Here is a 13,215-nt window from a genome sequence, read left to right on the forward strand (position 1 = left end):
TAACAACTGAGCTCAGATTTTTCTTTTCCTTCCTCTTTTTGAAATTATCTTGGCAGCTTCCACGCTGTTTCCATATTATCTCCCCAAAATCCAGGTAAGCAAGTTGAAGTAGTGAAGGTATTTTCACTCTCCAGAGGTGTTGGGGGGACACTTCCCTGTGCTGCCATGCTGATTTTGGGGGATTTTGCTCTCTGGGGGCATGGGTGTGCACACTGCTGATTACTCACACACTGCTTGCTTTTGACTGTTTTTTTGATATGGTGAGTTTTTATTCTTTGACACACGAAGAGAACACAAATTCTTACAATGCAAGAAGAGAACAGCAAAACAAGCTTACAAAATAAAGAATAAAAATAAAAATACATGATGTTGCTAAGTTATAGCAGTAAAAACCAGAACCGAGCAGACCATGCTAATGTCAGAATTTCTTGCCTAGATTCTAATGTACAAATAACTAGTAAATAGTCAATTGAATCACACTCTCTTTGCACAGCAGTGTGAAAGAAAATATTTTAATAGCCTTTTATAAAGTCTACAGCATGGTTCACCACTGTACTTGATGATGGAAAAGAGAAAATGCCATATCCAAAAAATGCTACTGTGCAGTGGAAGCCTTTTTCCACGTGGTGCCAGGTGACTCTGACATTGTTGTCCTCCAAGCGTTTCTTGAACAACAGCCCCTCGTCCCTGAGCACATCGTGCTCGCAGGTGACAATACAGGTGTCAGGGAGGTGACAAACAACAGCATCCTCTGCCAGCAGAGGGGAAACCCTGCACTTGAACAGCTCTGGGACTTCCTCGTGGACTCGGGGTAAGAATGAAGCGGGGGGCGGTGCTTTATAGCCCAGTTTAAACTCCTCCGGGATAAGATCGGGGTTTATCCATTTCTTGTATTTCAAATTCATGCTCTCAGGAACATGAGAACCTGCCAAAATGGGTTCCTCCAGGGAGCAATCCTTACCCAGGTACCTGAGGATGTAGCGGACCGTGCGCTCCCGGGACAGGAAGGCAGCGAAAGCATTTTTGTGGTGAGAGGGCAGATTGAAGTTCAGGGCTTGGAGAAACGGAGAGATGAGCACCTGGGCACGGATCTTTGGCAGATCTGTCCTGGGCACCAGTTCCTGGCAAACACTGGCAGCGTATGTGCCCCCTACACTGTCCCCACAAACAATAACCCGAGCGGGATCCACCCCATAGGCACGTGCAGTCTGCAGGAAGTGCACAGTAACTGCCAGACATTCCAGAGTCTGGGCTGGATACCTGTACTCAGGTGATAAATGATACCTGAGAGGCAGAAAATACAGCTGGTGTTACACATTGTTAAGTCTCATCTCAAACACATCCCATGCAGTTGCAAAAACTCCCCCAAACCAGTATTACTTACCTAGTTTAAAGTTTCACGTGCTGAAGCAAACCAGAACAGCTTCCCCTCCCTTTCCTTCTCAAAACCAATTCCTCCCAACTTAATAAAATCCTTTAGTAATGAATCTTTTCACGGAAGAATTTGTTGGAAACTAAAGTTTCTTTCTACCACCAGCTACTTCCCACAAGCAAAACATCTTTAAAAGGCAGCAGAGGTCCATGCTGGTTTTAAAAGAACTTAGACTCATTATTTACTCCTTAAAATCACCCCCAGGTGATTTTAAGGAGTAAATAATAAGTCCAAGTTTAAAATCACCCCCAGGGGATTTTAAATATCCCCCTTAAATATTAAAACCTGGCATTGACCTTATAATTCCTTATTATCAAAGAAAGGCAATGATTTTTGTGGTGATAGCAATGTAAAACAAAAAAATCTCTTCGTTCTTCTGAAGAGAGCTGGCAAACAAATTCCTTCTGTAACTCTGCCCCTGGATCAGGTGTTTCCCATTGCCATCCCATGGCATGTGCTTGCTCCCACATATCAGCAGTGTGGGGTGGACAACACTTAGTGTCTGTCCTTATATTCAAAGAAATGTAAGTTCAGGGCTGTGTGGGAAGCAGGGGGGAAGCAGCAGAGTTCTCCAGTTCTGGGATTAGCCCTGGGAGGAGCTCACTTACCCAACAGACACAACCACTGAATCAGATTTTTTGGCTATGTACCGGCAGACTCTTTCATGGCTTCCTGAAGAAGAAATGTTGTTGATGTAATTAATATCTTAGAAAACTTCAGTCAGCACCATCCCCTATTTTTTAATGACTTATTGCCATGAGGGACTGTGGGCCTCTTGCCTATTTAGGGAGTACTCAAATTTTCGCTAGGAGAAAAATAATCCAGACCTTTGGTCATCAGCACATGCTGTGAGGTTCATATATTTAGGGAGAGTGTTGATCTATGAGGAAAATAAGGAGTTACCATTATTACTATTGAGAATGAGCAATGGTTTTAAACTGAGAGAGGGCAGAAATCAGTTTGGATGTAAGGAAAGACATTTTTTACAGTGAAGGTGGGGAGGCCCTGGCACAGGTTGCCCAGAGAAGCTGTGGCTGCTGGAAGTGTCCTGGAAGTGTCCAAGGCCAGGTTGGAGGGGGCTTGGAGCAACCTGGGCTAGTGGAAGGTGTCCCTGCCCATGGCAGGGGGTGGAACAAGATGATTTTAAGGTACTTTCCAACCCAAAGCATTTTTTGATCCTACGGTTCTATGATAAAAAGTGCTATATCCTATAAAAATAATTTAAATTCTAAGTAAGTGCAGATTAGGGAGTTTAAAAAGGCAGAATAAACATTAAATGCTTTCTATCTCTCACTCTCTCGAATTAAGCTTCGGTCACTTCTCAGGTTCAGGAGAGTTTTTAAAAACATGCAGTTAACAATCCTCAACAACCACATTTTCTCTTTCAGTTCCTTACTGATGCTTCCGAAAATCCCGCATCCTCCATGGAAGAGGATGACCCCTCTCCGTTTGCCTGCAGATGGTTCTCTTGGGAGGTAAATCCTCACGGGCACCCCGTCAAAATGCAGATCTCTGATGCAGAGCTGGGAATCCCCCAACACTGGCAGCCCATCTGTGATCAGCCTGATCAGTGTGTGCTCCTCAACGATACCCAGCCGGTTCAAGTTCTTTGCCTAGACAGATATAGCAGGAAAAGTGAGAAATTAATACAGGGAATACAAGTCTTCCCACTCTAGAAAGGCCACAGCTTACCTTTGTCTATCCTATACTTAGGATAATTGTGTTGGTTATTTGCTCCTTTATAGGATTCCCACAAATAACTCAAGTGGCTTTGGGATTTCAGTTAAGGAAATGAAAATGCACACCTTCGTGGTTTCTGGAAGAATGTTCTAATGCTTGTTCCATTAAATGTATTACATAAATGCCTTCTAATTCCTGTGATCTGGATTTACCACAGGTAACAACAGGCATTTGCTGAGGTATGGAAGATGGGAGGCCTGGGGCTCCTTTTCTGATCAGTGAAGAGAAAGAGGCATTTCTTGAGGACAGTTCCAATTTCAGGTGTGCTGAATCACGTTGTGGAGGTGTCTGTTCATCTCCATGGATTATGAAGGGAGGCTGTGTACTTTGGATAAAGGGTTTAAGGTTAGGTGGGATGAAAACATCCCTCCCATGACAGGATTTAGTACAGTGGGAGAAAAAGGCTCCTGCCAGTCTGTGTGCAAGTTTGGGAAATTACTGGTGTTGGGTTGTCTCAGTGGCACGGGGTCAGTGAGAACAAGCTTTAAGAAAATCACTGTGTCTCTAATCATTAGTGAGGGGCTGCTGGACTAAATGAAGAACTGATGAAAATGGTTCTGAATCTTATCTCCTTCCCCATCAGTGAAACCTCTCCCCTTTTCAACATCTCATATGAGATGACTCTGCAGTTAGTTTTTTAAATCTAATCAGGGAAAAATCACATTCTGAAGACAGGAAAACAAACATTTTGAAGACAGGGAAGGTTTGCTAAATGTGTCAAAATATTTCCTTATCCAAGGCCAGGACAATTCAGATAGTCTAAAGATCACCCCAGAATCCTCCTTTACTTTGAACATATGTTTTAATGGACATATTTCCTGCTAGGGACAACATTTCCCTTCCCATGACGTGGGGACTTACATGCCCTTATGGACTATTGTAATTTATTCTTCTGGAATGGTGACAATCATCACAAGCCATTTGCAGATTTTATTGTTCTCTTCTGAGCCACAGAAGTTTCTGTATCAATGCCTCACAAACTACAAGGCCAGCTCTGCTTTTGGAAATTGTTCTTTCCAACCTTGTGTATCACAGATTGTTTCTTCCTAAAAAACTAGACCAGGCTGCAACAAACAAGTTGGGTGAAAGAAAATCAGTTAGAAACAAAGATGGGAACCCAGAGATGATCTGGAGTTCTTTCATAACAGATATGAAACAAACTGATATGAAACTGCCACAAATGCCAGCAGTGCTTGGGGTGGTTTAAGCCCCAGTTCCCTGAGACAAATGGGTAACTACAGTTCTTGCCTTACCTTTGAGAAGGCACAGTTTTAGATATCATGGCAAAGGGGAAGATAAGAAGTGTAAGAGCCAAGGCAATTGTGGCAGAAACCACAGAGTGAATATAACCTTCCCCAAACAGCAATCTTCTGAACTCTCATGACTCAAGTCAGTCCTTCTGTCAGAGTTATGGGTTTGGAATGGTTTGAAGTTGGCAGAATTGCTGTTTAATCCCATCTGCATTTTCTACCACCCCTGAGTTTATCCAGAGCTTTCAGATGACAGCAATGTATGTGATACACTTGGTATCAGAGCATCCTAGCTGAGGATCCTCTTTCCTTGTCTTAGGAGTTCCTGATGTTACAGAGGCATCTCCAGATTCAGGGAAAACACTGTCGTGAAGGAGAACAGGAATTAGGTGTGTACTCTGTTGAAAAACTTCTTGATCAATAATCATGAAATACTTTAGAACCAATAGCAATGCACTGAACAGCTAAAAGGTTTGACCATTCCCAGACAGATGTGATCAGTGTTAGTAGGTGAAACACATTACATAAACCAGGTTCTAAAATGTGCATATGTGTATGAAAAAGGGCATGTCAGCACAGCTTTTCTTGTGAAACAGGGTCTTTGAAAAACTATTCACTGGAACACCTAAATTCTGGCACAAGCTGGCTTTTTATGTGGTAGATCATATGGGGACCAGATTTTTACTGTAAAGTAATTATGAAATCACATACCAACAAGCAAAACCCACTCAGTCTGAGCTTCATGGACTTTGGGACTACATGAGACAGTCTTTCTGTCAGCCACTTTGAAGTGTTTGTGCTTTGCCAGCCAAAGTAATTCTCATCAAAGCTTCCTATCACAGTGCAACATGGACAGCTGGTCTGAACACAGGAGTGTAAAACAAAAGCCAGGATGGGAACTAGGAGGCTTCCTCTCCTCTCTTCCATTCGAGATTGTCATTGATTTCTTTATGACAGAGGGTGTGCCCAGATGCAGCAGGAGCATCATCTGTGTGACACCTCTGGTGTCAGAGGTAAATATTTACCTGGTGATGCAGCTTTTCTGAGACACATTGCAAGTAAGGTGGGAGAAAAGAGGAAAAGCCTGTCCTGTATTGTAGAAAAAAGAGGGTTTTACTGCAACATACAGTACACACACCTCACTGGCACAGGAGGATGGCACAGGAAGAGCAGCATTCATCAGGATGAGCAGGGGAAGGTACCTGCACAAGGCATTATGCACTTAATAAGAAACCTGTGAAGTCCTCACTGTGAGGGCTGCTCCTGGGAGCATAAACAGAAACCAGAAATTCACCCAAAGTACCAGCAGATGTCTAAAGGTTTTCAAAAGAAAAGTAGCTATCGAGTGGATTCAACGCAGAGCAAATGGGGAAATGCATCTTGAAAACCATCCAAAAAAGGAAGCAGAAATTTAGGGAAGATATTATCAGCGAAGAGAGGATCTGTACTATTGCATAACAGACACTTGGGAGCTGTAAAGTGGGTTAAGAGTGTCCACTGAAAGAATATTTTCACCCAACCAAGTATAGAAACTTAGAGAACTTAATAACATAGAGTCATATTATTATATGAAGTTCATATATAACCTAACATGAAGAGCAGTGTGAGGTACCCAAGGTCAGCAGCCTCTTCTCTCAGGCTGGACAAAACAGGAAGGTACATGGGGCCTGGACCACTGGAGAACCAGGGACTATCCTGGATTTGGTGGATGCTGCTGTGTAGGTTCAACCATCCCAGTTAAATCTTTAATAGAAGATAATGCCCCAAATCACCCCTCAGGACGTGGGCCCTAATTACTGTGTTCTTTCTGTATAACTGGGGGATCAGAGAACATTTACTTGAGAGGAGCTTCACACAAACAGCAATGGAGCCACTCTGGGATTTTCCTGCAGGCTTTCTTTTGCCATGTTACCTGCAGGACATGACAGGGCTTAGGCTGCTCCTGTTGCCTTCTTTGAAAGCTTTTTGGGCAGAAGCCCACAGCACAGTGAGTCTGGCTTACAGGTACTTAAATATAAAGTGATAACAGACATAGCTGAACCAGGAGGTTCCATTAGATCACTTCTGGAGGTGTCTTCCAACCCACCTGATTCTATGGTATCTAACTAAAACTCAGTAATTAAGTCACTGCAGATTAAGAACAGAATGAATGGTAAGAAAATTACTGCAGCTAATTCAAAATTTAGGAAACTGCCTTATATATATCAGACTGCACTGAGATACAGAAACTTTGATTACTGTTATTCATGTAAATTATATCCACAGCCCTCCTGTCACCCACAGGACCAATCATTTCATTATAGAAGGCAATCAAATAACAATTGTGACATAAGAATGGATATCTCAGTATTTAAAAGAACTCACCTCATACCGGCTGCTTTTACATCAGTAATAGAACATCAAGTCAACCTTTGGCCTTTATCTTTAAACCTGTGTTACTGTGTGGCTCCCATTACAGGTAGTTGCAATATTTACATGCACATCTTCATTCTCCAGCTTTTCCTTTCCTGAAAATCCCAGTATCACAGAGCATGGACAACTCACCAGAACTTCCACCAGAGCGTACATACAGTGATAAAAACGGAGCTTTGATGGCTGGTCAACATCAGGAGGAATCTCTGCCTTGAAGGAATTATAATCTGTTACAATTAAAACCAGTAACACAAAAAGAAGCAGAATTCCTGCTATTAAAACCAGAGTATAATAGGATTCCATTGTTCTTTGGTGGGAATAATTTGTTAGGCACTGATCTGACCCTGTCCGTATTTATATCCTCCAGACTGATTCCACAGAGAAGTATCTTGCACTGCAAGTTCCCTCCCCCCTCCTCCTCCAGACAAGGCTCCAGGTGCTCACAAACATCCGGCCATGACAACTGCACTTGGCATGGTCACAGTTCACGTGGAGCAGAATCACTGCCAGGAAGTGCCACTACTTTGTAGATTCCGAAATTGCAAATGGACTTTGTTTTTTATCTGGTCTAATTGCATTCTGCTTCATGAATAGCTCCCTGTGATTTTTTGCAAATGAGTGTAATGATAACACCCCTACTCCAGAGCCCAGGGAAGAGTGGCTGAGCTGGACTCCAGGCTCCAAGCTCAGGAGTTGTAGTGGTTCTGCTCTTGGAATAGGTCTGAAGGATGGTTTGAAGGCTTTTTGCTCAGTGCTGATCTCTCTCCCCTGCTCTCCTGCTGAGGCAGACAGCTGGCCACAAGTTAGAACAGACATTCTGAAGGCCATCTAGGACTCAGCCACTTAGAAGCTGTAGAAGTCCAAGGAATTTTGCTTTTGGAGATCCATCCAGAGCTGTCAGTTATTTGGCAGCTCCCTCCCTCAGGGTGCAGGAAGGGTCTTTGGGCTCACCAATGGTCCAGTGACAGCAGAGGGAAACTTCCCCTTGGCTTGGAGAACTTTGGCCCTGACCCTGTGTGCTGATTCTGTCTGCAGACAGGATTTTGATGGCTTAACAACTCCATATTTTGGTATTTTTTTCCCAGATAACTCTACGTTGTCCATTGTTGTAATTCAGGGGTGATTAGACCACACTGTATCCGAATGCTTGGACCAAAGGAGGTGATGACAGTGAAGGAATGAGTGACCAGGTGCAACTCCACGTATTTCTGTCCACCATGTGACTGCACCAGACTTGTTTGGGCAACATTAAAAAGCTAACAAGAATCAGCTCAGCTTGACATAAGCAATACAATCCACACTTATCCCCTGAACACTCTGAAATATTCCTTTATCCCCACTAATCTCCCAGACACCGCATTCTAAAACCCTTATAAAAGCTTGTAATCGTGGTCATAGAAGAGAAATACTCCACTTTATTCTTCATTTGGCTAACCAGGGATCTTGACTCAAAAAAGGTGAGTCCTTTCTAGCTTTTCTTATACACTTTAAAAGAGCAGAAAAAATATATCTGCTTAGAAAAATCCCATTTATGCAAAATATGCATTACAGGAAAGAGCAAGAAACTTCAAGGCGAACTAGTCAGTGGGGTAAAACAACATTTAGCTGAGTGGAATGAGTAAACAAGATGAGTCATAAGACATAAAGTACCAGATGATAAGTGTGACAAGACTGGATTCTTAAGAGAAGAGGTGTGATCCTCAACATCAGTGGAGGTCAGCAACTACAGCTGATGGAATTATGGGGTTTAAAATTAAAAGAGACAGAGAGCAAGAAGCTGTTAAGGCAGGAAGACCAAGAAATCCATTTAAGTTCTAACATGGAACTCTCAGCTTAACTCAGCAGGCCTGGACCTTGTAATCACAACAGTCATCTTTGAAATACTGACTCAAATCATTCAACCAAGCTGGGGAACAACTGATCTCTTCCATCACTGCGAGGTGCAGGACACTTCACTGAGCCCCTCCCAACTTCCTATTCCATCCCAACCTTTGAGAGTACATCAACTGGAATGATTTTAAAAAACTCCAAACAAAACCAAAACAAAAAGAAAAAAAGAAAAAAAAAACCCAACATAAATTAAAGCAAAATTTAAGGCTACTTATATATTCTGAGAAGGCATATCTAGGTTGGGGGTTATTGAATTTAATGCAATCTTATTTTTCCACATCAATTCATACACCTGATCCATCCCAGCCTCCCAGCCAAAAATGTTTGCCTTTGACAGCAGCATTCTCTTCCTAACACTGCTCCTCTTTTTGGCTTCCTTTGTAGAACTGTCAAGTTTGAAGAGCCTTAGGACAGTCAGAGGCCCTGAATTATTTCACCTCGGTATGTACTAGTGAGACACTGGCTCTGAAAAGAAATTACAGCTGCATGTAAGGAATTGTTTTAAAAAGACATTGTTAGAAAGAATTCAGGGAACATTTCATCCTGAGATTTCTTTCCTAAGCTCATTTAAAAGTTTCCAGTGCAAACCTGTTACAAGGCATTAGCCTGCTGTTCAGTTTTTGTCAAAATCCATGTCACATTGGTTTAGGAGGATTTCAGGATTTTTCTCTAATTTTGAGGGCCTTATGGACATAATTCTTGTGCCTCCCCAGTTCCTTGTGTGTCTCAGAAGTTTTGCCAGGACTGAGGAATTAGTCAGAGGGGATGGGTAAATATTGACTGGTATAAAAGTGAGGTAAATGCAAGGAAGAGAAGGTGAGTCCATCAGTTTAACAAATGCAGTCACTCCATTCCTGCTCACATTTTTTCACTGTTCTCTCTTCCAATACAAAGAAGCAGCCTAACAGATTGAGACAGATTTGGCTTCCAATTAGAGGTAGGTGAGGAAAAAGAAGGGCACTTAGTACAAATGACAAACTAATGTACTAAAGCAACCAGCAAGTGAAACAAGCACCAGATCCGTGATGCTGCATCCCTTCGAACTCCAGACAGCACCTACGTGCACTCTGAACACTTCTGCTTATAGAGACAATTATATTTACACATCCTGAATCTAAAAAAAGGATGTCATCCAGAATTTAGAATTACTCAGTCATCTTTGTTCATGACACTGCTCGGTGTGAGACTCTGGGAAAGCAGCAAAACATCCAAACGCAGCTTTTCACACAAGACTGAACGCAGGGGCTTTGCTGTCAGGGCTGGAAGTTAACCAGAAACCTGGGGCCTTTCAGCTTAGTCTGTGGCAAAACTCCACTTACAAGGCAACAGTATCAGACTCTTAATATTTAAGAGCATAGAGAAGGACAGTGTGAAATCACAGAACCACTGGGACACGTTTCAAATGGAAAATGTGAACTCGAGGGAGGAATGAAATCAAGAAGCACAAAAATTTAGCTCTTGATTTATCCAAATCTGACAGCAGGACTTCATCTAACACAAAACAGATCAGCTTGGCAAAAGGTTTTCCTTTTTAAAAGGGGGTTTAGGTTTATTCTGTGATCGTGATAGATTGTCCACGATCAAGAACCTTGCATTGATGTAAAAAACTGGTATTACTTGACACCACAGTCACACAGACTTTCCATTGTGTAACTGCTCCTCTGTGCTCCCAGGTTTTCACATTCTTCACCAATGTACTGTATATATTTGGGTGGGTTTTCTTAAGTTGAAAACACAGAACTGTTAGCCCAAATGGCTTTCAGACATGCCTTGAGTGTGGTTTTAATTTCCAGCTCTTTTTCCTTTCAAAAGTTCTCGCAGTTTAGCGACTTCATTTGCACGAACAGCCTTCCAAGGCTGGCAGGAACTTGGCTGCAAAGGCTCTGTGAGCAGAGTCAGAGCTCTGCCAACAAATAGAGGTGCAACATGAAGGTGTGCATAGAGAGAGTATCAACTTGTTTGGGAGGTAAATGTTGCTTTTTCATTGCTGTTTTTTCCTTCAAGACAGGGTAAGTCAGAAAAAGTTAGATTCTGTGACTCTCAGTGAGAGTATGAGTAAATCTACACTAACTACAGTCCAAAAGCTGTACAAGTACAAACCCAGAAATTTAAACAGACAAGTATCTTTTTACTCCCACTCCAAATTTGGTAGCAACTTTGTACATGGGTCAAAGTCATAATGAATAATAAAAAACCCACTTCCAACACATATTTAGATTATTATTATTCAAGCTGGAAACAGATACATTAAATCAATATTCACAAGATTATTCTGCTCCCACTGGCTTCAAAGGAACTGCAAATGTTTTACATTAATAATGAATTTTCTTTTAAATCCAAACAGGTTAACTGTGTAATATTGCTGAGTTTTCTACTTTAAATGTGTCTGTGGTCTCTTTATGCATAAAGAGACTGAACTCAGGAATCAAAAAAATCAAATGTACTTTGATGGAGTTCATATCCTTTCATTTTCAACACTGCTCCTTATTTCCGCACCAGAAAGTTGTTATATTTGTTCCCAGTCCAGACACTGAGTCATTCCTGTTTAAACCAGACACTGGCCTCTCTGGGTAATTTCTCTCTCCCCTTCAGAGTTTTTGGACTGAGAGGAAAGTTGTAATGCCAGGTGCCTCCCTAAGCTCCATTTCTAAAGGTATTACTGTAAAAACGCACCGAGGTGCTAAATGCTGCCAAGGGCCATGGAAATCCTCTGAGCCCCGGTTATTTCAGAGGCAGCTCAGTTAGGGAATACTCACTGACTCTGGCAGGATGCACAGACTTGGAGTTTCCAGTTAGAAGGCTTCATCTTCTTTCTCCAAAAGCCTCTCTCCTGACACTTTGTCGGGATGCAGTGACAGTCAGATGGCTTATTTCACATGAGGTAACCTGGCAGTTAAAGGTAAGAACTCTGCAAGTCTCTCTCTCAATTTTATTTCCTTTTTTTTTTCCTTAAAATGTTTGCGTAACTTAACAGAGCTGCAATTCAAGGATTCAGACATTATTCATATTTTGTGTTAAAAAACCTTTGTGTGATAAAGCTCTTGGACATGGGGGGGTACCAGAAACTCGGGCTGCTCTTCTTTCTGCAAACAACCAACCCCTGAACACTTTGTTCCCACTCGGCCACTTTGAACAATGCCTGTTCCCAAAAATACCTGTTTTATTCCAAAGCATAAAACTCAGTTTATTTTCAAAGGGATTCAGCTTCCAAACTCACCTCTGTTGGTTGTGTAATATAACTTGTATAGAAGCTTAGACTCACACTCCCTTTGAGGTAGTTTTTTAGAACTACAGACATAAAGGTTGGAGAAAGTCTTTACATTCGTCATTTTTTTTCTCAATTCCGATGTGTACCACTAGATGGCTTCCCAGGATAGTTCATCTGGATCCAGACCTGAGTGAACGTGTGGGACTGGATTCATTTTGGCACATTCCTAATGATATATGCAGATATAAACACGAAGTTCCTTCCAGCTCAGCTCTGAAGAAAACACTGTGAAGTTTGACATCCTTGAGAACTTTTGACATCCCCAAAAGCTTTGCATTTTAGGTGATTTTATTTCTGATTGCTGCCACAGCTCCTGACTGGGCATGAGCAGCTCTCAGGTGCAATGTGCATTTGGAGCCCTCTCAGAAAAGCTTAATCTGTACAGCTGGAAATTTAACTTACCTGCCTAATGCTTGACAGTGCAAACAGCCGGGCTGGGGGGCCCAGCTGCAACACACTTTGCCCTTTCTCCTGTTATAGTTTAAAGTGCTGTGGAGACCTTCTGGTGTTGCAACTGTGCCCTCATCACTGGAGAAAAAAAAGTCTTGGAAAGGGAGAGAGAAAAAACCACCCTGTACTGTGAGAAGTGAGTCTCCCTCTGTCATTTGGAGCCTGCCTTTTTCACTGCCCACTACGAAATCACCAGCTCTCAGCAATGCAAACATCTTCCAGCACGGAAAATCCATGAGCTGTCACATTGGCCATAAAAACACTGGTCCAGGGGTACTTAGATGGTGACTATCAGCCTAGGCTGGGTTCAGGCTGCCAATCTAGGGCTGAAAGTAGCCTTTCCCTCCATGCCAGCTTATCTTAGGCAAGTAGCTCCCAGCCAGAGCTCCATGGTGCAGAGATGGTTCCTGTGAACTGAGCCTTAACCCTGACTGTTCCTGGACCTGCTTTTCCCTTGTCAGACCACAGCACCTTCTTTCTGGGTGAGGGAGGAGGCAGGGGCTGCCCAGCTTGGTGACAGAGCACTTTGGTTCCAACGTGGCACGAGCCCAGAGGGGCACAGAGAGAGCCCAAGGCAGCATGGAGGGAGCCCAACAGGGCACACAGGGAGCCCAGCATGGCATGAGCCCAGAGGGGCACAGAGAGAGCCCAAGGCAGCATGGAGGGAGCCCAACAGGGCACACAGGGAGCCCAGCATGGCATGAGCCCAGAGGGGCACAGAGAGAGCCCAAGGCAGCATGGAGGGAGCCCAACAGGGCACACAGGGAGCCCAG

The 13,215-nt window shown here is 42.9% G+C and overlaps 1 protein-coding gene across 1 annotated transcript; it reads right to left on the bottom strand.

The window, feature by feature from the left end:
- Positions 1 to 512: 512 nt before the first annotated feature.
- Positions 513 to 7,137, bottom strand: LOC108505706 (arylacetamide deacetylase-like 4). The gene is made up of 4 exons (XM_017831964.1): positions 6,967 to 7,137; positions 2,829 to 3,045; positions 2,041 to 2,104; positions 513 to 1,284 (listed from the first exon to the last, which is right to left on the bottom strand). The coding sequence occupies exons 1-4, from the start codon at positions 7,135 to 7,137 to the stop codon at positions 513 to 515; spliced, it is 1,224 nt and encodes a 407-aa protein (XP_017687453.1).
- Between the last annotated feature and the right edge of the window lie 6,078 nt (positions 7,138 to 13,215).

This window comes from Lepidothrix coronata, unplaced genomic scaffold (genome assembly GCF_001604755.1).
Source record: "Lepidothrix coronata isolate B3197 unplaced genomic scaffold, Lepidothrix_coronata-1.0 Scaffold198, whole genome shotgun sequence".
Taxonomy (NCBI): domain Eukaryota; kingdom Metazoa; phylum Chordata; class Aves; order Passeriformes; family Pipridae; genus Lepidothrix; species Lepidothrix coronata.